At 43.7% G+C, this 23,442-nt stretch overlaps 4 protein-coding genes across 5 annotated transcripts; 1 reads left to right on the plus strand and 3 right to left on the minus strand.

The window, feature by feature from the left end:
- Nucleotides 1–73: 73 nt before the first annotated feature.
- LOC307083152 (kelch-like protein 24) lies at nucleotides 74–7,521 on the minus strand. Of its 2 annotated transcripts, XM_079746959.1 has the most exons (12): nucleotides 7,444–7,521; nucleotides 6,768–7,050; nucleotides 6,367–6,501; nucleotides 5,385–5,576; nucleotides 4,923–5,066; nucleotides 4,081–4,267; nucleotides 3,390–3,536; nucleotides 2,790–2,918; nucleotides 2,222–2,398; nucleotides 1,638–1,784; nucleotides 1,265–1,430; nucleotides 74–878 (listed from the first exon to the last, which is right to left on the minus strand). In XM_079746959.1, the coding sequence occupies exons 2-12, from the start codon at nucleotides 7,029–7,031 to the stop codon at nucleotides 725–727; spliced, it is 1,842 nt and encodes a 613-aa protein (XP_079603085.1). In that variant the 5' UTR covers nucleotides 7,032–7,050; nucleotides 7,444–7,521; the 3' UTR covers nucleotides 74–724. The 2 variants fall into 2 exon arrangements, with proteins under 2 accessions (XP_079603085.1, XP_079603086.1); XM_079746960.1 differs by lacking the exon at nucleotides 2,222–2,398.
- A 3,440-nt stretch (nucleotides 7,522–10,961) lies between these two features.
- Nucleotides 10,962–13,322, minus strand: anks4b (ankyrin repeat and sterile alpha motif domain containing 4B; the record flags this gene model as incomplete). Its single annotated transcript, XM_079747200.1, has 2 exons — nucleotides 10,962–12,060; nucleotides 13,162–13,322. 2 exons carry the CDS (start codon nucleotides 13,320–13,322, stop codon nucleotides 10,962–10,964), a joined length of 1,260 nt encoding a protein of 419 aa, XP_079603326.1.
- A 604-nt stretch (nucleotides 13,323–13,926) lies between these two features.
- slc25a17l (solute carrier family 25 member 17-like) lies at nucleotides 13,927–18,689 on the plus strand. Its single transcript, XM_079745556.1, has 9 exons — nucleotides 13,927–14,137; nucleotides 14,300–14,360; nucleotides 14,537–14,603; nucleotides 16,588–16,742; nucleotides 17,075–17,191; nucleotides 17,440–17,585; nucleotides 17,782–17,877; nucleotides 17,961–18,043; nucleotides 18,522–18,689. The coding sequence occupies exons 1-9, from the start codon at nucleotides 14,069–14,071 to the stop codon at nucleotides 18,667–18,669; spliced, it is 942 nt and encodes a 313-aa protein (XP_079601682.1). The 5' UTR covers nucleotides 13,927–14,068; the 3' UTR covers nucleotides 18,670–18,689.
- Nucleotides 18,690–18,705: 16 nt separating this feature from the next.
- On the minus strand, nucleotides 18,706–23,359 carry dxo (decapping exoribonuclease). The gene is made up of 6 exons (XM_079745555.1): nucleotides 22,788–23,359; nucleotides 22,273–22,499; nucleotides 21,873–22,092; nucleotides 20,794–20,929; nucleotides 20,342–20,436; nucleotides 18,706–20,015 (listed from the first exon to the last, which is right to left on the minus strand). Exons 1-6 carry the CDS (start codon nucleotides 23,246–23,248, stop codon nucleotides 19,898–19,900), a joined length of 1,257 nt encoding a protein of 418 aa, XP_079601681.1. The 5' UTR covers nucleotides 23,249–23,359; the 3' UTR covers nucleotides 18,706–19,897.
- Nucleotides 23,360–23,442: the final 83 nt, after the last annotated feature.

Here is a 23,442-nt window from a genome sequence, read left to right on the forward strand (position 1 = left end):
TCCCTGCTTTAACATAACATGTTTAATTAAAAAACATTAACAACTGTTTAATGCATTAAACATCTTTATTAAAATTACATCAATCCCAATACATTAAAAAACATGACGTGTAACATTCCGAACATATAAATGTTTTCCTTTTTTCAGTCATGCAAACTTCAAAAATATGAAACTCACATTTCGCTAATTTGGCCCATAGAGCAACTTCTGCTATAGCAAAAACTTCAAACTTGGCTAAATAACCCAAAAATAAACATTTAGATCTTCAAGTTGGATACAAATATACACTGTGTTGGCTGAAAGTCAGATCTAAGGTGCATGAACATGCGTAATACGATATTCAGACCTCGTTCACTTTGCACAGACAATAGCTGATCACCCACACTCGCTTTGGCGTGTCCTTTCACAACGGTAACCATGGTTTCATGTGGCGAGAGTGCTGTCTGTTGTCAAACGGGAGTCCAAGTTCTTCTTTTGCTACTGAAAGAGCAAAACTGGAAATTATAAACAAAAAAAAAATCTATAACAAAAATAAAGGAAAATACCTAGACACACGCAGCACGGTGGCCCACCAACTCCTGTAAGCTTATCTTCAGGGTCCCACAGTTAGGTTTCTGGCAGCACTGCATGCCTACGTCACACGTCCAACAGACGCATGAAGCACAGCCCTCATCCCTAAAATGGCAGCTTTGAAGTGCACCTCCTCTTCCTCAGCTTAGAGCCGTTATGTGTCGGTCAGCTCCATGGTGTCTTCGCTCTGCAGGTCCCTCCGTAGGGGCAGGGTGACGCAGCTGAGCCAGCTGCGGCTAGAGGGCATCTCGCCCACTATCTCCCACGTGTCCGTCTCGGAGCAATACCGCTCTATGGTGTCGTGGTACCTGAGGGAGGGGGGGGGGGGGGGGGGGGGGGGGGCACATGTTTCTTATGATGCTTGTTGAGGAAAAAAAGTGGAAGAAAAACACATTGCGTCTCTCGTTTTAGCATGGAGTTTGTAAAAAAAAAGAAACAGGCATGTAAATGCTTGGTATTCGATCAAGAAATGAAGCCCATTCTTGCCACCCAAGGCGATCATTTGGATAATACATTAAAAAATATTTAAGTATTACAATGTACAAATTTGTAAATAAACAGTTCACATTTATGTGGGGATCAGTGCTCTTGCGACCCACCCAAGACTGCTTTTGGTGTGAATTATGGGATGGAATTTACACAAAAAAAAAGGGAGGGCCCTCAAGTTAAGCCCCGCCCCCCGGCAGCGCCTCACCTGTCCCAGCCCTCCTCTCCCCCCAACACGTAGATGTGGGCCTCCACCACGGCGACGCCGGGCCGGTATCGGCGCTCCTTCATGGGGGCGCACTTGGTCCACTTGTTGGTCTCGGGGTTGTAGCACTCCACCTTGTCCGTATTTTCTGTGGAGGCGTGCCAGCCGCCTGCCACACACAAACGATGGAGACGGCCAAAGAAGAATCGACATTAAGAGGCTTTGAGCTGTCAAGTTCAGTCCCTGTCATCCCATCACATCAATTAATAAAAAAATGACGGTATTGGAGTGAAACAAGTTTGTGTAAGAAATGTCCCGATGTTAAACATGGAACACTTATTTTTGTAGATTATTTAACCTCCCATCGGGCTCCTACCTATGACGTAGATCTTGCCGTTCAGAGTACATGCAGCCGAACCGGAGCGGGCGATCTGCATGGGCGCCACCTCCGTCCACACAGCCGTTTTGGGGTTGTACACCTGGGTCAGGTCTGTTCCGTCGCCATCTTCCAGAACAGCGCCACCTGGGGCACAGGAGGATAAACCAGCAGTGCAAATTATAGATCTCCAGACGTCCCTTGCCTAGGTGTGGCAGATATGGATCACCCATAAAAGCAAGAAAGCGGTCCATTTAAATGTTTAACCATACATTTTTAAATAAAAATAAATAAAGGATCACATTTCATACAAAAGTAAAAAAGTGAGACATCGTTGAAGTGTGATTTTCCAAGGGTGCTTTAAGCTTTGGATAATAGGGTCTGCTAAATAACAAATTGCGCTACTCTAGGTTAATTTTGCAATCCAAATTCAACTAATCCCTTACTGGGTTTGGAACCAGCATGCTGGTATTATGAGACATCAACTACAGTACATGAGCCAGAACATGAGCCAGTCCATTGCATACTGACCAGGTCATGTTCACCGTAAATGGCTACACTTGTGTGTACTAGCCCTGTCCTACCAGTGACATAAAGAAAGCCATCCAGAGCAGCCACGGCAGGGCTTGTGACTGCCAACTTCACAGACTCCATGAACTGCCAGGTGTTGTTGTGGGGGTTGTAACACTCCATCGAGTCCAGACGCGAACGCCCCTCCCAGCCGCCCATCGCAAACAAGAAGCCGTCCAGCATCACCAGGCCTGGAGGCAAGGGAAGGGAAAGCCGTCAGACTATTCTAAAACGCTGTCGTTACACGTTCCCAACGGCAGGTGTCGCCATTTAACTTTCAACCACACCCCTTCCTCAGTTTCAATTGTTATTTTTATGTTAGGTGGTGGTGGTGGTATGGGAGGAAATGCCAGTAGGTGACAGTTGAATGGACTGCAATTGTCATGGCCATTGGATTTGAAGAGAGAAGTGAGTAGTGAGTCTCTGTTTGGATTTCAGCCGATTTCCCAGTAGCATTAGGACTTCTTAGGATCAAATACGTCTGCGTCATTCTGCCCTTTGGAAGGTTAAATACCCTCCACAGCAAGATGTCCTTGTATGAGATGATGCCGTCTTGCATCTGGGTGGCGGCAGTGGCCTCACCTAGTTCAGAGCGAGCTACATTCATGTGCGCCATCTCCAGCCACGAGTCGAAGCAAGAGTCGTAGCGCCACATCTCCCGGCTGGCTGAGCCATCAGGGAATTCGCCGCCTGCGAGGTACATCGTGGAGCCTGCACCGCCGCACAGAGATATGGGGTAAGGAGCACAGACGGGGAGGGAAACACTTGGCAACAAAATGAACACCTGCCACCAATGGTGGAGAGATATGATCATTTGGCATTTGTGAAACAATTCTGGGTTAACCCAACTGCATGGCCGGTAGATTAGTCCGCTCTGGCAGGTAAAACATTTAAAGTTAATTTGGGAGCATCATGGTTTTATTTTTGGTTGTTTTTAAGGAGGCGATCATGTCAGTTTGCCTATGCTAAATATAAACATTTATGTCTGGAGAAAATAAAAAATGATGATCTTAATTTGATTGTGGATGATGTCCCTCTAACCGTATGTAAAAGAAAATACATTTTCTTTGTTCATTTAATTGAGGAGAAGGTCACCTAGAAACAAACAACATAGAAACACACCCACCTCTTCTGTTATCCTCGTTTTAAAGACTACCGGATGAATAGTGCGCACGCCCTCACCCGACACGACGAGGCCGTGCTTGCTGATGGCGAACGGCAGGAGGGCCAGGTTCTTCCACTGGTTCAAGATGGGATCGTAGGTCTCCACGCTGCGCAGCACCACCTTGTCGTCCTCCCCACCCACCGTCACGATCACCTCCACCATCCCTGTTGCCATGGGGACAGCGCAGCGGCGTGAGGCGTAGGCGAGAAGTGTGCCACTTGCGGGCTTGGTTCATCATGCAGTGGATTTTGCATTTTGCTCTTTTTTTTTATGTATAAAAGGATGGGCTAGTAGCATTCCTTTTATTTGTATTTTTAGATGGTTAAATGATAAAGTACAATTTCATGGGATTTTCTTAAAAGATGGTGAGTGAGGTGTATACTTTAATTGTTTACATTCTAAAAGCATAAAACACGACACAAAAAAATACACACTTTAAAATCTTGATCAGTACATGATTTTCCCAGAGGCGTCTTTTGTATACAACACTCATAATGGGTCTGCTACCGTTATGAACCAGGGCAGACTTATCTTCGCCGGTCAGCTACCTGTGCCCTAAGTAGCAGGCCCATGGTTAAGAGCGACACCAGTGTTTGTCCTACATAGGCGCCTCTGTGGCTCATCCTAGAGGTCTCTTTGTAGAGCATAACCACCCATCTACCCACCCACCCACCCACCCACCCACCCACCCACCCACCCACGGCATACCTGTGGAGCTGCGGGGCCGGGTCCGCGGGCACTGCAGCTCCCCGCGGCGGTCCTGCAGCAGCAGGTAGTCCTTGGCCTCAGAGATGAGCCTCTGGCAGCCCTGGTCCTCCCTCACCACATCCAGGGACTCGATGACGTCGTGCAGGTAGTAGGGGCTGATGAGGGGGAGGCGGATGTGCTCCAGCACCTTCACCGCCAAGACAGAGGGAGGGATGTGTTAGGTCCCACATACAGTACTAGTAGGCCTCTTACCAATTCCTCCCCCTATCAGTAAGGGGGGGGAGGGGGACATCACTCGTTGGACTTTGCATAACTCGCCCCACCGTATCCTATATGCAATAGTTCCATTTTCAATGTGGAATATCGCGACCTCTTCAATATTTGCACACAGAACCACTTTATGGGCATGCATGCCTTTTGTGTATACATTTATTGGTTTGGGTACTTCTCTGTATAGGGGTATTTTCTCCTACATTTGTATGTTAGAAGTCTTTTGTGTTTCATATTTTACTTACCACCATACTACAGGTAAGAGTTAAAGGGTGTGAGAAATGGAATAATCAACGAGTGAGCCAGGATGGATCATGGGCTTGCAGACTTTACGATTACACACCAAGGCCATTGTCAAAGGTTTATGGCGCTGCTAAAGACTGACTGCTGCTGAAGGCCCATGACACATGGCCCAGATTATGCCACGCTCAAACCGATGAGGCAAAGACGGTAATCATTTGTGAGCAAAGATAACAATATTGACCTGGAAAGAGTTTCCATCTCAAGAGTAGACTTGGCAGCCATTTAGCCCTTGTTTCAGGGAACAAATAAACACCATTTCAAATACTGACCTTTTCAAAGCTCTGTTTACGACTGCTACATTTGTTGAGCCACAACATGGCCGCCTCAAACACCATCTCCTCTTGAGGAACGTTGAGCTGATCGCTGGCTATGATCTGCGTCAGTTTGTCCAGACATAGAGACAGGAACTCTTCCTGTGTTAGGGCAGAAACACATCAAGGACCGCAACTCAATGTTACTTCAACAGTCCCAGGGTGATGTTCTGCTCAGAGAGGACAAGCTGTGACAAATAAAGTTGGAATCGTTTTTTGTTTTTTCCACTTTGTCCAAAGGACTGTGATACATTGAAGAAGAATTTGGCAGGAGGGGAGAGGGCAGGCCCTTTGCTCAAGGATGAGGAAATTAGGAATAAAAAACACTCAACAACCTCTAGAAGATTCAACAGTCTCTGCGTTACATCACAGCTGGCACACCCCCACATGACAGCACACACATATCCGGTACAACTGTACCTGCTGGTAGACAGCTTTGAAGTTTGCCAAGATGTATTCCATGCTGCGTTTCTCCAGCGTTTTACAGGAGTGGGCCTCAGCAAAACAGTGGATGCCAACACAGTTGGTCTCATCCATCTGGCGCTCCATGAAACGACAGCACGCCTCCCGGACAGGCATGATGTCGAGCAAGTTGGCGGCTGCTAGCAGTGCCTATAGCATATGATTTGTTTGATATGACATGCTTTCTTTTTTATTAGGATCAAAGCTATTTCAGAGACAGAGACAATGAAAAAAGAGACAATGTTTACATACAACTCGGGTGAAGGTAATTGTTGAAATTGTTTGTTGTGTAACCATTGAAGTTTGATTACTGGATTTGATATGATTTAAACCATAACAACTCATCAATCTATGCACTTTTGTCATCAGAACAAAATATTGACATGTGTTGTGACTTATTTTGCTGTTAATCAAAAATATGCACGTTCTTTTGGGATTGTGGGTTTTAGACACGCTCGCTCCTTTGATTCAAAATAAAAAAAGGTAGGGATCGTGTCTAAAACCCACAATCCCGAAAGAACGTGCATATTTTTGATTAACAGTAAAAATAAGTCACGACATTTAGTTAAAAAAACTGTACCGCTTCCCGTCTATCTATTCACCTGTGGCTCCTCTCCTAAATACATACAGGTGCGCTTGATTAACCCAAATACAGCATCCCCAACATGTCAAATGCAAAATATGTTTTTACTAAATGAAAACGGATTAAAAAAACAATTAACTCAAATAACCAAGCCAAAACCATCTTGTATATTAATAAATAAATCAAACATTACATCAAACCGAAACTGGCTCCAACCACATGACTTTGTGGCCATGTAAGCATGGTATGCAAACATACGAATACCTAACGTCTGTTCATGATTATTCAGCCTTAAACAAACCAAAGTGTGCATGTAAACAAACTGAGCGAGACACCGTCCCCCGAAGTTTACACTACCTGAACATTTGCTTTGGAGATGAAGACCTTTGATGTGTAGGCGTAGCTCACCAACATGCCAATCATCTGTGGCTCCAACCCATTGAGGGCCACCCTTTCCTGTCGGGACTCTATCAAATCCACAGAGAACATTGCCTAAAGACAAAAAGGTGAAACTTATTTTGTTGTTTTAAAATAAATTGTGACCATAGCAATGGGTTGTCCAGACTAGTAGAAAAGGGTTGTCTCACTCTTGGCAAAGCTGTCAAAAAACACACAAACTCACTTTAATTATAGGCCAGTTTGAGTATGGGTGGAGAGACATTTTGACGACATTTGCTGCATGTCGTTTTTTGGACGCCTTGCCCATGGAAGATGACAACTGTGGGAGAGACCTACTATAGTTTGGGAGTTGCGTTTACCTGAAAGTAGGTGCTTATTGCCGCCAATACAATGCGATGGCATGGGAACTCCTGTCCACCACAACACAGCGTGACATCACAGAAGGCGTTATTAAGACGGATGCTGTTTAGGCCCTGCAGGACTTTGTCGGGATGAGTCGCTTCCACAAACATAAAGTCTTCACACTCCGCATTGGCTTGCTGAATGTCGTTTTCCTCTTCAAATGTTACGTCTGCAACCGTTGACGACGCAGCGTTGGCATTTAATGGAACAATTGCTGCCATGTCTACTTTCTAGACGAACCTGTAATGCAGAGTAAGGAAGGTATATTAATGATCGTAATTCGTGTCCATGAAATTACAATAAGCAATCATTTGTTGCATTCATGCAATTGTGAAACATTAAACCTAAAGAGATAAGTCTACCAGCCACCAGCATCTCATTTAGCTAACAAGAGAAAATAATGCAGAAACAAAAAGACGAGGTTACACGTAGCCTGCATATAAACTACCAACTGTGGATTTGAAAAGAGATATAACGTTAGCCATGCAAAGCATCGTTATTCCTTAACGACATATCTTGGCTGTTAGTCGATCGCAACACGTAATCCTTACAAATCTGTCTCACTAATACCGCGTTATGGGATTGCAGGGAATAATGCTAGTGAGAATTTGAATAGCATTCAATACAACCTACCTGTAACGCATAACCGTGTTCACACCTCTGTCAAAATCAAAACACTCTATAAAGTCGCACAGCAGACACGTAAATGCGAGGGCACGTTAAATACACGTCTTTCAATTCTAACTCCGCCCACCTTTACCCATTCGTACTTGGATAAACGTTTACGCAAACTTTTAAATTACTTTTGAACGCTTGTTTAATTTGCTATGACATAGATAACCTGAAATGACCACCATTTAAAAAAGCATGTAAAAAAAAATCAATTGTTTTTCTTTTAATTTAGATCTAGGTTTCAAACAGATCTATCTTAACATTATGGCTCGTTCATATCGCTGGGAATTATGAGGAAAACATGTTTGCGATGTCGGAAAGTAGTCGTGAACAAAATTAGGTCTTGTGTTCCTTATATTTACATTCAATTTATGCCCTATCCTCCAACAAGATTTTTTGGAAGCACTTTTTAGTAAATGAATGAGTACAATTTTTCCACAATATGTGGTTAAATGAGCTGATCGCTGGCTATGAGCATAGCAGACAGGGTTAGGGTTAGGGGCTAACCCTAGCTCAATTCCGACAAGATGTTGTGGCTCAAGTGAGGCAGGATCCAAATGTGCCAGTTAAATGTGGGAACATAAGGCCTAATTTTGAAAAGTATCTCAGAAATGTGAGAACATAATGCTGTGGGAACATAAGCACACCCCCCAATCAAACCACCAACCTCCGCCTCCCAGTGACTTGGATTAGAGGCACGCTTCACCGTGCCCGTCAGAGTTCTTTTGGAAAGACTTGAGTGACATCACCGACACAGCCCTGCTTTTCGCCCTGGAACTCGTTGTCCAGGGCTAAAAGGTTGGCGTTGAAGTTGACCAGAAAGCTGAGGATGTGCATGTGGCCATTGTTGGCAGCGTGGTGCAACGGTGTGTTTCCCCAGATGTCACACCTGTCTGCAGAGGTTTAGGCTAACTGTTTCTCTTTTGAAAAATCATTCATTTTCAAGTCATTTTTGGTCCAATACATGCAAGTAATAAAATGTTGACCTCAATCATAACAGAAATGATTAGGTACCGCTGTTTTGCCGAGGCTGCACTGTAACGTCTGTTCACGGATGCGAGGCCACTACTGAGCAGCACGGGGGCTTTGACCTGCTCTGTTTCCGACCTGGGCCCTTACACTCCTTAGATGACCTGGTGGTCCGAGGCTCCCCGATAACCACCATATCGATACCGAACTTAGCATGGACACCTGTTCGACATAGTCCGGCACAGTGCAGAGCTTCTCAGCTCAATCGAACGGGGTCAGCCCTATGTTCCCACAGCCCAATGGTCCCACAGCCCTATGTTCCCACATTTCTAAGGATTCTTTTCAATGACAATTTTGCAAATTAGGCCCTAATGTTCCCACAGCCCTATGGTCCTAAATTTCTATGTTTTTTCTCATTTCTAAGTTTTTTCTCAAAATGAAACCCTTTGGTCCCACATTTCTAGGACATTTTCAAAATGAGGTCTTGCGTTCCTTATATTTCCCTTCAATTCATGCCCTATCCTCTCACAAGATTTTTTGGAAGCACTTTATAGTAAATGAATGTGTATTTTTTCCCCACAATATTTGGTAAAAAGTATAGCAGACAGGGTTAGGGTTAGGGGTAACCCTAGCTCAATTTCGACAAGTTGTTGTGGCTCAAGTGAGGCAGGATCCAACGGTGCCAGCAAAATTTGGGAACATAAGGCCTAATTTTAAAAAAAAAATCTTTGAAATGTGGGAACATAGGGCTGTGGGAACATAGGGCTGTGGGAATATAGGGCTGTGAGAACATAGGGCTGTGGGAACATAGGCACACTCCCGAATAGCCAATGACAAATGGGAACGCTATAAGTGCTGCAAGCCAGGAAACTACATTCTCGCTAGAGCAGGTCGGACGTACCGGTGTACCATACAAATGGATAGCACCATTACGTTCCTGTTTTTTTGTGTGATTGTGTCATGTCATTGGTTAGTCATTGTTATTGTTATCTACATTAGCCTCTTTAGCAAACCAGCCTGAAAACAAACAACACAACTTTACATTGTATTGCACGCACAGCAAGACCGTGCAATGCATAAATTGGTGAACGGAATAAAGTAGCAATGTAATCAAGTGTGTAAGGGCATTGAAAATCGACATTAAAATGACAGACGTAGTACAAAGAAAATAAATATCTTCATGGGCACAACCATTTTTGTTGTCGAGTCGCTCACTGAACTCGGTATACTCTCAGAATTCCGAGTGGGGCCGACAAAAAAGGGGGGTGCCTCCGTGAAATGTCGCAAGAAAGCTGGGAGATTTCCAAATTCCGATCTATTTTTAGCGATTTAAGAGCCTGAATCCTATGGCCATCATGTCGTTACTGATCAACTGTCGCATCGTTAAACAGAATTTTGAAGAAATAGGGGTTGATTAGTTTCCTTTCAGTCTGCCTCCTTGTCATAGCCTACCTAGCTGAAGCCACGGATCTCTTATTTTCCTGTCCTTTGCTCTTCAGGGAAGTAAAAAATATGTTTTGTTTTTTTGCAGGCATGGTGCAACTAGTCTTTCCAATTTGGCCCTGGCACTTTTACAGCACTTGTGTTCACCCAAAAGCGGGCTTGGTGTTCTGATGACAGGGATGTGACCTGTAGCATATTTTATGCAATTAAATTGGCAAAGACCTTGCAATTTGAATTGCTGCCAAGGGTGAAATACCATGTCGTGCTGCCCTAATGTATTGATATAGCTTGCAAGCTAGTTATGTGTTTTGAGCGTGTTTTTTGGAAGGAGGCCTGAAGGAGGGGTGGGATTTTCTTGTTTTATACTTTCAAAATCGATCTTGCTATGTTTGGTTTCTCCAAATGGCCTACCCTACCTTTAAGTCATTGCCAACTTTAAACTGGTGCTCACCAATTGTTAAATCTTCAAAACGAAGGCCCCTGAATAATAAATCAACACTCCTAGTTGTCAATGTTCTTTGCTATCAATTAATAACTTTCTTTCCTAAATTGTAGCCATAGCAACAAAGTAGATTATGTAGAAGTTCTTGTAGCTTTTTACCGTCTGTTATGCTTAACATTAATGCATGGTGTAATGATGTTCGATATTCATGTTATGGTTTAACCTCCGGGGTTCCTGACCTTATCAACATAATCACACATTTCACAAAACATCTGTTAAACACATTTTATTCAATAATAAATCAATACGCAATCAAGTCGATTATTTCATTTTACTTGTTTGTGGCTTTTTGCCGTATGTTGTGCTTAACATCAATGCCAGGTATAATAATACATGACATTCATATTGCGGTTTAAACCCTCCTGTGTTTCTGACCATATCAACATCCTCACACATTTGACAAATAATCTGTTAAATACGTTTTATTAAATGAATAGTGTCAACAACTTTCACTATTTTATTAAAATACCCACACATGGGTCATGCCAAAAAACCCAGCGGTTGATTTGTTTTTGTTATATTTAAACAGCATTGCTAATCAACAATTGAAATAGTTCCGATCCTATCACAGGACAGTGACTTTCATTTTGCCGGGATTTGAAAGTGCACTTGTTCTGCGAGCAGCCGCCTCCAGAATCTTCTTCCTCGGGCCCAACTGGATGCGGATGCCCTTGAGGTCATCGTCGGAGCAGAGCATGAGGGCCTCCAGGTCCAGCTTCTCCCGGTTAAACGCCATGGTGAACTCCTGCAGGGAGAGGGTCGACAAGAAGGTATCCAAAGGGGACGTCTCCTCGTCAAGCTCGTCGTCCAGCCCCAGCTCGTCCTGCTCCCAGGGAACGTCGGCGTCGAAGCCGCCGGCTCCTCCATCGTCGTCTCCCGCCCCGAAGATCTCGTTTTGGACGAGGAAGCCCAGGTTCTCGTTGCTCTCGTTGGGCATGTCGTCGGCATCCGAGCCCAACTTTTTCATGAAGGTCAGACCCCCGAGGCCAGGTCGGTTGAAGATGGAAAGTTTGTTTTGGGCGCCTTCCGCGTCATCCTCGCCCCTCTGGGCGTCCTCCGTCTCCTCCTCGTTCTCGTCCTGCTCGCTGAAGACGTCCAGAAACTCTGGGTTCCCCTGGGTCCCGAAGACGACATTCCCGTCCCCTCCCCCTTTCGGTAAGGTGCCCCCCTTATCTTTCTTCCCAAATCTCTGCAGGGTTCCCATGACGCTTTTAGAGAGTGAACCAGACGGCTTGGAATTGATGAGCTTGGAGAACTGCTCATTGGACAGGGAGCCCGTGGTGGACGTCTGCGCCCCGGTGCCGTGTTTGGATATGGACCCGCCATTGGTCTGGTACATCTTGTCCATCTTGGTCTGGTGGCGTTTCTTGACCTTCTCGCAGAGCTTCACTCGTTTCTCTGCCTCTTTGGTGGCCTCCTTCTTCAGGCTCGCCACTCGCCTAGGGTCCTTGGTGGTACGCTGGGAGGCGGAGGCGTCCAGGAAGCGCACGCAGTCCATGCGGTCGCGCGACGCGGCCACATCCATGGCCGTGTGGAACTCGTTGTCCAGGGCGAAAAGGTTGGCGTTGAAGTTGACCAGAAAGCTGAGGATGTGCATGTGGCCATTGTTGGCAGCGTGGTGCAATGGTGTGTTTCCCCAGATGTCACACCTGTCTGGATCTCCGCTGCAAATGAAGAGGAAGAGGATGATCAAGAAGAAGAAGAAGACGAAGAGTTATCAGTTTGGGCTCTATTGCTGTACTGGTGCTACTCATGTAGCACCAGGTATACCATACCTGTGATGGTTGACAATGGTTTATTTCATTCCCTTTCTCCTTCAACCTACTGTCCTATGAATGAAGGCTAAGAAGCCCATCAAAATACATTATATTATATAGATAATATATATTCTTTTTTCTGCATCTACATTTGCACTAACATTCAACTGAGCAGAGATGGAGTACTATTTAAACTAATAATAGGTCAAGAAACAAAATAACACATGACACTGAGATCTCAACATGACGAAGGTTAATCAGTGAGCTATTAAGTATTAAAGTCCTGCTATACCTCTTGCAATAAAACTAATTTAGTTGGTATCATAGCAACATTGTGGATATCACTCAACAAACAGAAGGTATTTATGACCACAGGCCATAACTAAAATGTGGTACACAGAATTATGCCCCCTGGTCATCCACATAATATATAAGATTTAATCGATTTATTATTTTGGGCCTCATCGCAGTAAGACTTTGAAGAACATATTTGTTATATTGAGAGAGACAGAGAGGGGGGTTGGGGGAGGTTATGAATGAAGGGGTCTTTTGTTTAACAGGCTTGGATGATTTAACATTTGGCTCAGTGCATGAGAAAGTCCATACAGTGGAGGGTGTTTACTTTCTTTCAAAGTAAACATCAGAGATTAGACTAAGTAAAGCATAGGACCAAACATACAGGTTTGTAGTATGGTGATGGCAACAGCTCAATTACATACATTAAGGCCACATCCTCAACTTAACATGACTAACAAGGACAAAATGTAGGATTACTAACGATTTAAAGTTCATCTTATATTTCTAGCACTAAGGCCTAATTACAAAAACAAAAGCCGTCTATCTATGAAGGCTAAATATTAGGCCTATAGCATTATGTATAAATAGGTGCAACATAGCCTATATATTAAAATGGACATATATTTAGAGGAAGAGGAAAATTATGATGGTTCTGTGTGAAAACAGAACTATCATCATTCTGTTGTTCATAGATTATAGGCTTTAACTCACCCCCGACTGCATATCAGCTGAAGGGCATCGCCGTGCCCGTGAAAGGCAGCCCATAGGGTGGGTGTCATGCCATCCTCGTCCGGTGTGTTCAAGTCCTTTTTCGTGGCCTCCTTCAGTAGATCCAAGTACCCGTCAATCGCAGCTTTATGGTACCTAGACATTGTTAATCTCCCCTTCTAAATATTTCTATCCTATTTATCACAACTGCCTTTAAAAAAATAAAACAATAATATTTTAAAATTTCTGGAAGGACCCCCTCATTTTGGTTAATTGTTCTGACTCGAAGCACACAAGAGAATGGCAAAAAGAGTAGGACTGGGCGTGAACGTAATTGCTGCATTCCCTGCCCGCTATAAAAAAGAGGCAAAGTCCAGTCTCTGCGTGGCATCCAAGGAGCAAGCCACACGCCATGGCCCTTTGATTCCATGCGTCATTTTGTGCTTGAATTATTATTTTTTTTAAAATACCTTGTTGGTAAACAAGGTATTTTATTTTTTTATGTTTTTCATAAGCTTAATATTATTGAAAGATCAAGTTCACGTTCATTGCATCAGAAAAAGATCGACATTGATCTATACTTTAATTTTAACAGTAAAAGTCAAAGAAATCATAAATGTTTAGAGTGATGAGAACTACTACTGCTTATGGAATGACACAACAGACTCCTCCTCAATAGATGGCGATGTCCCCGCCTATCGCCTTGCATTCTCTTCTCGGACAGGGGAGGGTTACCACAGAAGGACTCGCCAGTTCTCACAGTTGGGATACTTCAGATCATTCCATTGTTTTGGTTAACTCAACATAAAGAGGGACCATATAATATTTATCTACCTAGTTTTAATAAATTGCTCTGTACCCTGTTATTTATATATTGTTGGCTATTTATCCTAGTCTAGAAAGTGCAGAAATGTCAAACACCGGTCCATCCAGTATCTTGTCCTACGAGACGCTCGTTCATGCTGTAGCGGGGGCAGTGGTGAGAAAACACATTCACACTCACGAACTATTCAAACGTTGTACTTTAATGCATTTGTTCGAATGTTTCGGCAACGGAATTGTCGCCCTGATATCAACGAGATTGGTTGACCTATTATCTTGTCCGTCAGTTAAACATTACACTTGATTGTCGCCAATATAGGGAAGCGTGACAGCAATGAGCGTCTTCTTTCCTTTGGACACAGCCAGGCTTCGACTTCAGGGTGAGTTGGGGGTCCTATCGGAGAGACCAAAAGATAGCAGCCTTGCTGACCTCTAAACCTGTGCACACAGAGTCTATTGATTAAAAATCTCTTGTTGGTATTATTAAACACCTTATTTAATGGTGCTCTACTTTCAGATTGTTGTATATAAAGTTTCACCTTAAATGTGTTCTCAGTTGATGAAAATCGAAAGTCTAAATCAACCCCAGTCATCCTGGCTGAGATAGCAAAGGAGGAAGGCGTGTGAGTAGTGTTTCATAACACATAATCTCTCAGCAACCATTTTTTCCTTCGGGGTCAAGGCTTTAGTTTTTGTGCTACAGTGCATAGTCCAAATCCTTAGCTTGATTTGAAAAATCTTCTGCAGTTGAAATTACAGTAACACATACTACACTGCAATAAACACACCGCACACTTAAACAAAAACACAAGCATTCATTTGAATCACATTTTCATTATTTATAATGCACTCTTTAAAAAAGGTAAACATATGGTCAAACAAAAGTAGGATACCGAAATCCCCTAACATAATTCCAATTGTTTAGACACATTGGAAAAAAGTCTATAAAGTAAACGTTCAACATACAGTGGGGCAAAAAAGTATTTAGTCAGCCACCAATTGTGCAAGTTCTCCCACTTAAAAAGATGAGAGAGGCCTGTAATTTTCATCATAGGTATACCTCAGCTATGAGAGACAAAATGAAAAAAAAAATCTAGAAAATCACATTGTCTGATTTTTAAAGAATTTATTTGCAAATGATGGTGGAAAATAAGTATTTGGTCAATAACAAAAGGTCATCTCAATACTTTGTTACATGCCCTTTGTTGGCAATGACAGAGGTCAAACGTTTTCTGTAAGTCTTTACAAGGTTTTCACATACTGCTGCTGGTATTTTGGCCCATTCCTCCATGCAGATCTCCTCTAGAGCAGTGATGTTTTTGGGCCTTCGCTGGGCAACACAGACTTTCAACTCCCTCCAAAGATTTTCTATGGGGTTGAGATCTGGAGACTGGCTAGGCCACTCCAGGACCTTGAAATGCTTCTTACGAAGCCACTCCTTCGTTGCCCGGGCGGTGTGTTTGGGGTCATTGTCATGCTGAAAGACCCAGCCACGTTTCATCTTCAGTGCCCTTGCTGATGGAAGGAGGTTTTCACTCAAAATCTCACGATACATGGCCCCATTCATTCCTTCTGTCACACGGATCAGACGTCCTGGTCCCTTGGCAGAAAAACAGCCCCAAAGCATGATGTTTCCACCCCCATGCTTCACTGTAGGTATGGTGTTCTTTGGATGCAGCTCAGCATTCTTTCTCCTCCAAACACGACGAGTTGAGTTTTTACCAAAAAGTTCTATTTTGGTTTCATCTGACCATATGACATTCTCCCAATCCTGTTCTGGATCATCCAAATGCTCTCTAGCAAACTTCAAACGGGCCCGGACATGCACTGGCTTTAGCAGGGGGACACGTCTGGCACTGCAGGATTTGAATCCCTGGCGGCGTAGTGTGTTAGTGATGGTAGCCTTTGTTACTTTGGTCCCAGCTCTCTGGAGGTCATTCACTAGGTCCCCCCGTGTGGTTCTGGGATTTTTGTTCACCGTTCTTGTGATCATTTTGACCCCACAGGGTGAGATCTTGCGTGGAGCCCCAGATCGAGGGAGATTATCAGTGGTCTTGTATGTATTCCATTTTCTAATAATTGCTCCCACAGTTGATTTCTTCACACCAAGCTGCTTACCTATTGCAGATTCAGACTTCCCAGCCTGGTGCAGGTCTACAATTGTGTTTCTGGTGTCCTTTGACAGCTCTTTGGTCTTGGCCATAGTGGAGTTTGGAGTGTGACTGTTTGAGGTTGTGGACAGGTGTCTTTTATACTGATAAGGAGTTCAAACAGGTGCCATTAATACAGGTAAACAGCCTCTTAAAGAAGAAGAAGTTACAGGTCTGTGACAGCCAGAAATCTTGCTGGTTTGTAGGTGACCAAATACTTATATTCCACCAAAATTTGCAAATAAATTCTTAAAAAATCAGACAATGTGATTTTCTGGATTTATTTTTTTCATTTTGTCTCTCATAGCTGAGGTTTACCTATGATGAAAATTACAGGCCTCTCTCATCTTTTTAAGTGGGAGAACTTGCACAATTGGTGGCTGACTAAATACTTTTTTGCCCCACTGTATGTCATGCTCAAGGGACATGCCATGTATGTCCACTTCTTGTTTTCCAGACTGTCTCTATACAGGGGTTGGTTCCCCGTCATCTCCAGTCTCTGCTGCTCCAACTTTGTCTACTTCTACACCTTCAACACTCTGAAAAAGCTGGCCAGTGCAGGCCCGGGGAGGCGAAGGCCGGCTACAGACCTGCTCATGGGCGTTGTGTCAGGTGAGAAGACCCTCCAGAAGGGATCAGACGCAGGATAGTCACGATAGTGTCTAACCAGTGGCATTTCTTACCCCAATGTCTGCCGCCAAACTGCAGGCATCTTTGAGTCAAACGCCCAATCCTCCTTATAGACACGTATCTAAATTTCACTCTTTACGAGCAAGTCCATTTTCTTTACAAAGTGTCAATTCATTAGTACATTTTTAGATGCATCTTGGGGCCTTGATTCAGTCTTTTGGAGAGCATGTGATGGTGGTAGGAGTACAGCAGATAGTGGGGAGTCAAAAGGGGCTTGCAGTAAGATGGCTGACATCTGTATGATCTTCATCCAGGGGCAGTTAATGTGATCCTGACCACACCCATGTGGGTGGTCAATACGCGGCTGAAGCTACAGGGGGCGAAATTCAGAAACGAGGACCTCCGGCAGACACACTACAAAGGAATCTTCGGTGGGTAGCTTGGTCCCATTGTTTCATCTTAGCATTATGATAGTGTTATTTTCAATAATGTAGCAGAGACTTAATGCCCATTCTATCACAGCTGTCAATGATCTCTATCATGCATAGATATTGGTAAAGAATATTTTTATTCTTAATACTGTATTATACTTTCTGCTATGACACATGAGTTTCCCATCTGGGATGGACAAAGTATATCCACTCTATCTTATATTTGACCCCCCTCCCTTGCCTCCCAGATGCCTTCTACCGAATCATATCAGAAGAGGGCGTGGCCACCCTGTGGAACAGCATGCTGCCATCCCTCATCCTGGTCTTCAACCCAGCTGTGCAGTTCATGTTCTATGAGGCCATGAAGAGGAAGGCGGGCAAAGGGGGACGGGCGGTGAGGAGAAAGAGAGACAATTTCCCCCTGGGATCCTTGTTTACTTTCCTTGTTTATTTTTTAACCAAAGGTCAACAAGTCCTCAAGCTATTTGTTGTTAGCTATTATTCTGGTTGTAGGTTTATTGATTTTAGTTTAAGGCTATAACAAGAAGATGCGTTCATTTATGTATTGAAAAAGTGTGTGTGTGTTACAGATAACATCGGCAGAAATCTTTGTGATTGGGGCCGTTGCCAAGGCTGTTGCTACCACGGGAACCTATCCTCTGCAGACCGTGCAGGCTATTCTCAGGGTAAAACTAAGACTGCATCTAAATTAAACAATATCTATTATTTGTAACCATGGAATCCTGAAATGGACCTGTTTGTTCACCAGTTTGGCCAGTATAAGGGCGATGGTAAGGGAGGAGCATTTGCAAGTCTGCGAAGCGTAGTGGCCCTGCTGATGGATAGAATAAAGTAAGTCAAGGCTATTTTTTACTTAGCCCAGGGGTCAGGGATCTTTGGCTCGTCGTTGTCGTTGTTTTATACATGTATCCTACTTTTGCTTCATGAATCAAATTGATAATTCAATTATAATTAACATTACGCTTTTTGTTCAAAACTTCAAATGTTTGGGACTGTAGCTATGGTAACATGGTGCTGGCTCACTCAAGCCTGGTGGCAACCATTAGCTCAGCAAGAGAATCAAGTCATTATTTTCTGAAAATTTAGAACGGCTTCAACTTTTTTAATATGGTTCAGGTTAGTGAAGAAAGCAGGAGATGTAATCCCACGTGACTGTAGTATTTCAGACCCACAATAAAACATATGAGCTACACCTTTTTTTGCCTGCTACTATTATATTTATATTGTGATGAAGGCCTATTAGTGCCATAACACATATATTACAGGATAGCTTTTTGAAGTTGCCTGAAATCTGTCCTCTTAAACACAGGAAACATGGTGTCCTTGGCCTGTACAAAGGCCTGGAGGCCAAGCTGCTGCAGACAGTTCTAACGGCCGCCCTCATGTTTGTGGTGTATGAGAAGATCACCACAGCCACGTTTAAAGTGATGCGCATCAACAAGGCCATGAAGCACTGATGACCATGACCCCTCTATCCGCATAATTGCTTACCTGAGATGTGCTTGCCCTCACCAGAGAATGAATCCCTGGCTAGCCAATGACTGACGAGGAGTTGTGGTACCCTAGCACTGACAAAGCATTATGAGACATGCTTTTTTTAAGAATGTAATCAGTCGTGGTGATGAGTTTGGGATTAGAGAGCAGATAAAGTCCACAGATTATCATTCTTTATCCATAGCCAATGAGAAATGAGCTCTAGGGATTGGTTTTTAATCAAATAATCCCTTTTGTCTTGGGTATTTTTTTACTAATGTCAATTTACATTTGATGTAAATTGAAAGGAAAACACTCCATGTGGTTTCTTATTAATAACAAACAGGAGTATGTATCCTAATTCAACTAAAAATGACTTAAACTCTTGACAAAAATTAATTTATTATTTCCGTGTGTTGCCTTTTGAACTGTCTTACTGCTTCACGAGTTGTCACTCCAACGTTAACTGTTATGTTGGGTGCAATTCAGCCAATGGCTTAACCCAATTTCATAACTATACACTGGGTATAGGAAAAAGACCAAAGGGTTATGTATTTATGTTCTGATTTTCTGTAAGTTCGCTCTCCTTGAATTATGTCTTAAGTTTGGAGAGAAAATGTTGAGCAGATATTTTTTTTCGTTGTTTATCTAAATTGTGTCTAACTTGTCTTTACAAAAGGCAAGTTACTCAACAGTTATATACAAATAGTTTGAAAAATTCACATATAATTTATTATAAAATTCAGTACACAGTCGCATTATGTTATTGTAATATTCCATAAACCATTTTAACTAACCCTTTCACATTTGCTGATATTTAATCATGTTAACGAAATAATTACATGGAGAGTTATTGTAATAATCCATAAGCCTTTGTTAAGGTTACGTTTACTAATGTCTTGATGATTGTACAATTGTTTTGGAATAGAAACATTGCTTGAGAGCCTGGGATTAAAAGGGGAGAACCAAAGCATACAGTGGCATTGTTCTGTTATTACGGTCCTGTTACCTTTATAAAATAATTTAATTCTTGTGGAAGCCCACAACATCACATATGACAAGTGATGCCACATCTAGCCACCTCTGCTAAACAGACCAACAAATTGGGGATCAAAGTCTCTGGGTAATAGTAGGCTGGCATTGACAGACAGTCTCTTGGAGGACCACCAGTTGGATTTGACCCCCAAGGGGAGGGGCCTAGTTCGGCTGGGGTCAGTGTGGGGACCCCATCCCCTCCACATACCAGGGAGGGAGGAAGCAGTAGCTGGAGTCTCTGTGAACGGTGTAGGTAACGTCTTGGTGGGGGTCCCAGGAGAACAGATGGACCACCCTGCGGGGGGAAATGATTCACCCGCTTAAAGGACTGATCAATCACAGGAGGATCAATGCAGTGAACATTTTAAATGTTCCCTCTAAAATGACTAAACATTGTATTTTTTATATATGCATCATTTATGTATGTTTTTATAAGGTATGTCTTCAAGCTAATATAACCCAATCTACAGTCCAACCCCATATCCGTCATTTATTTTCTTTGCCAATTTTACCTGATTATTCTTATCCCCTGACATTTGAGCTAGGATTTGGGTGATTATTTAGGTATTATGGTTCCGGCCTTCAGCACACCCAATATCTCTCCACACCACTGTGGCTCACCTGGGGCTGTCCTCTCTGACCACCGTCCGGACGAAGGACAGAAACTCACAGCAGAAGTTCATACACACGGTGGGTTTCCAGCAGTTGTATTCATTCTGAAATAATGTCATAAAACAGAATGCAGGGCCATGAAGTTTCCATTTTGGCGGGCAGTCGACTTAGCGCAGAGACCTTCCTAATGAGCCCAGGTTGAACCACAGCCATCGATGGGTATGACAGGCTGGGCCAGTGATCAAGCATCTCTAAATCAAACCTCTGAATGCAGTTATATTTATCTAACTATACCTCTATATATCGTATACAAAGCGATTAAGAGTGAACTGCTTGGAATAATACATAAAGAGTGTTAGGGATCTTGTGCAAGGAGGCCTACAGGTAGACCGCGGACACAAGCGACAAACACCCTAGTGGTCAATATAATGTGACCAGGCCCTGGCTGGATCAACCAGTACCTTGATTAGATGGGAAATCTGGGAGATGTGAATGGTCTCCGTCCCGACGACCAGGCCCTCGGGGTCCCGGAAGCCTGCGACGATACGAGGGACCCCCGGGAGGAAGGACTGGGCCCACCACTTGAGGAGCTTGAACCTGAAGACCAAAGCAACCGACGAACGGGCAAAGATGTGTTTTATCAACAACTGGAAGTTCAAACACAATCTTTTGTGTTTGAATCATCATCATTGACAGCTGCGATAGACTGGGCATTAAGTCTCTGCTACATTATTATCATTCTTTTTTGTTATGATTCAGACCCCTGGGTTGCCAGATATTTTAAACATTGGCACGCAAACACAGCATGCTGCAGCCATGGAAGCGAGCAAACGAACGGGATCAAATAACTAGAGATACTTCCCGACCTGAAAAGCCTGGTTGGCTTTGGGGCTATTCCCCGCTATTCAAGGAGCCTGAGGTAAATAATTGTTTAGTATATACTACACGTGAACACTCCAAAAATAAACAAGATAACACCTTTTGCCAAGACGTATTAGTTTTTATTAGCGGTTTATTTGTTTTTATTAGCGTGACGAGACGGCCGTCACGCATGCTGAAAACAATATCCCGAGTTTGAGCTCTCAATCATTGGATATTGCCCAATATTCGAGATAGAGAACTAATCAAATTGCGTCATCTTAGGAGGTTCACGTGTAGCATATACTAAAGTAAAATACTTTATTAATCCACAAAGCACGCACAGATATTACACTTGCATTACTTTCTACCGTTGTAATGTGAATCAATGATCTAGGTGAAATGCATGAGTTCAAACGACCTATAAAGCGTCTGAATAAACTGCCCAAGTGGTTAAAGAGTTGTACTCCTAGCCGAAAGGTTCCTGGTTCAAACCCTGACCTCCACACTCACCCTGTGGAGCAGATAGAGCAAGACGCCCAAACGCTACCTACTCAAAAAATTATCAAAACTTATTCATGACTATGGATGCTTCTTGGAAACCTGCTTCTGCTAAATGACTGAATAGCGACAATAGAGTGCAGCTCTCCTACAGACAGGAAGGGCAGCAGAACCCGCCTACCTGTGGAAATTACTCCGCTGTTTGGGCGTGCAGATCTCCGCCGAGGTCTTCAGCTCGATGTAGCAGGCAGGGGCGGCAGGGGACTTGGGCCCTCCGTCCCGGCAGTCTACCTCGCCTGAGAAGAGCAGCTTGTGGTCGGCCAGCTTGGTTTGGACCACGGTGCAGAAAGCCTCATTGGTATTTACCACGCCGCCTGGGTCTGGGGAGCCCTTCATGTCCTCTACGGAGTCACGATTACACACATCAATGTACTCGTCATCATAATCACTAGCTATTTTAGCATAACCCTTTATCAAAAGGGAAAGCAATTCCTACTTTGATTGGTCTAGCGTCTAGCAATGGCAGGTTTTGTAGATTATGCAGAACCATGTCCTAAACCGAGAGGTGTACGTTGGCCTACCTGCACATAGGTATTGCTCAAACTTGTAGCCCCAGTACATCATCTCTTGGTGCCGCTCCGTGCGGTTTTCTGTGTCGCGGCGCGAGGCCTCCGTCTCCACCTCGCTGAGGTAAAGGGTTCCTCTGAACAGGGTGGCTGCCAGCAGCCAGCCCTCCCGCGTCTCGTATGGCGTGGTCAGAAGCTTGGTGAGATGTCCGCGCCATGTGACAATGTCCACCCCCAAAGCCCTAACAGCATTAGAACACAGACTGATATCACACAAGTCAAGCTCCCAACGACCATTAACATAAACCTTTAAAGGTGACATATTATACCACCAGGTGTAAGTGTGATTAGCCGCTACAAGTCGTTTTGAAAATATGCCTCTTCTGACATCACAAGTGGGCGTGTCCTCCTAGGTTGCTATGCTTGGAATCTGATTGTGTGTGATTCTGTTTACTGTAGTGTGGATCCCTTTAATAGTGTGAAAGAAAATTGGAAGATACAGAAGTTTTATGAGTAGTCAGAGCACTTACGGTGATGATGAGGCTGCAGCCACACTGGACTCGAGCTTTGATTTGTTGGCTAGAATCCACCGAAGGATGTGATCCAGTTTCTCCTTTATACTGTCGTCTCTCTTTACAAACCGGTCCTTGTAGCCATCCCTTAGGTTAAAGTCAGGCCTGGAAGGCGGCTCCACAAAATATCTTATTTGCCTTGCGTCATTGAAGAACCTACGTTCAGAGTCCAGTGAAAAAGAGCCCACTTCAACAGGCTGTTTGTAAACTGGAAAGGGTTTTTCATATAACTGCCGCCTGGTACTCAAAGCCCGGCATGAAGATGCTGAGGAGGAGAGAGGAGCTGGATCAGCTCGGTGCGGCGAATGGCTTGGCCTTAAGCGTTTAGGGTCTACACTCAAAGTGTTATTATCCATGTTTCTTCTGTGATTTTTGTAACCGGAGGGTGGAGGGTTCACTTTGCGTCCATGTTGGTCCATTGCAGCGTACAGTCAACCCACAGTATTGCATGAGTTTCAACCCGAAAAGGCTACTTAATACGAATTGCGATCGTATTTTTAGCCCAATGTTTTTAGCTCATGCTACCTGGATCTGGTTCTTAAAAACACTTCCGGTTGTGTACGGAATGCAGAATTCATGTTAACCACTAGGGGGGGGGGGAGTGTGTGAAGCA

Source organism: Pollachius pollachius (assembly GCF_949987615.1).
Source record: "Pollachius pollachius genome assembly, chromosome: 11".
In the NCBI taxonomy this organism is placed as follows: Eukaryota; Metazoa; Chordata; class Actinopteri; order Gadiformes; family Gadidae; genus Pollachius; species Pollachius pollachius.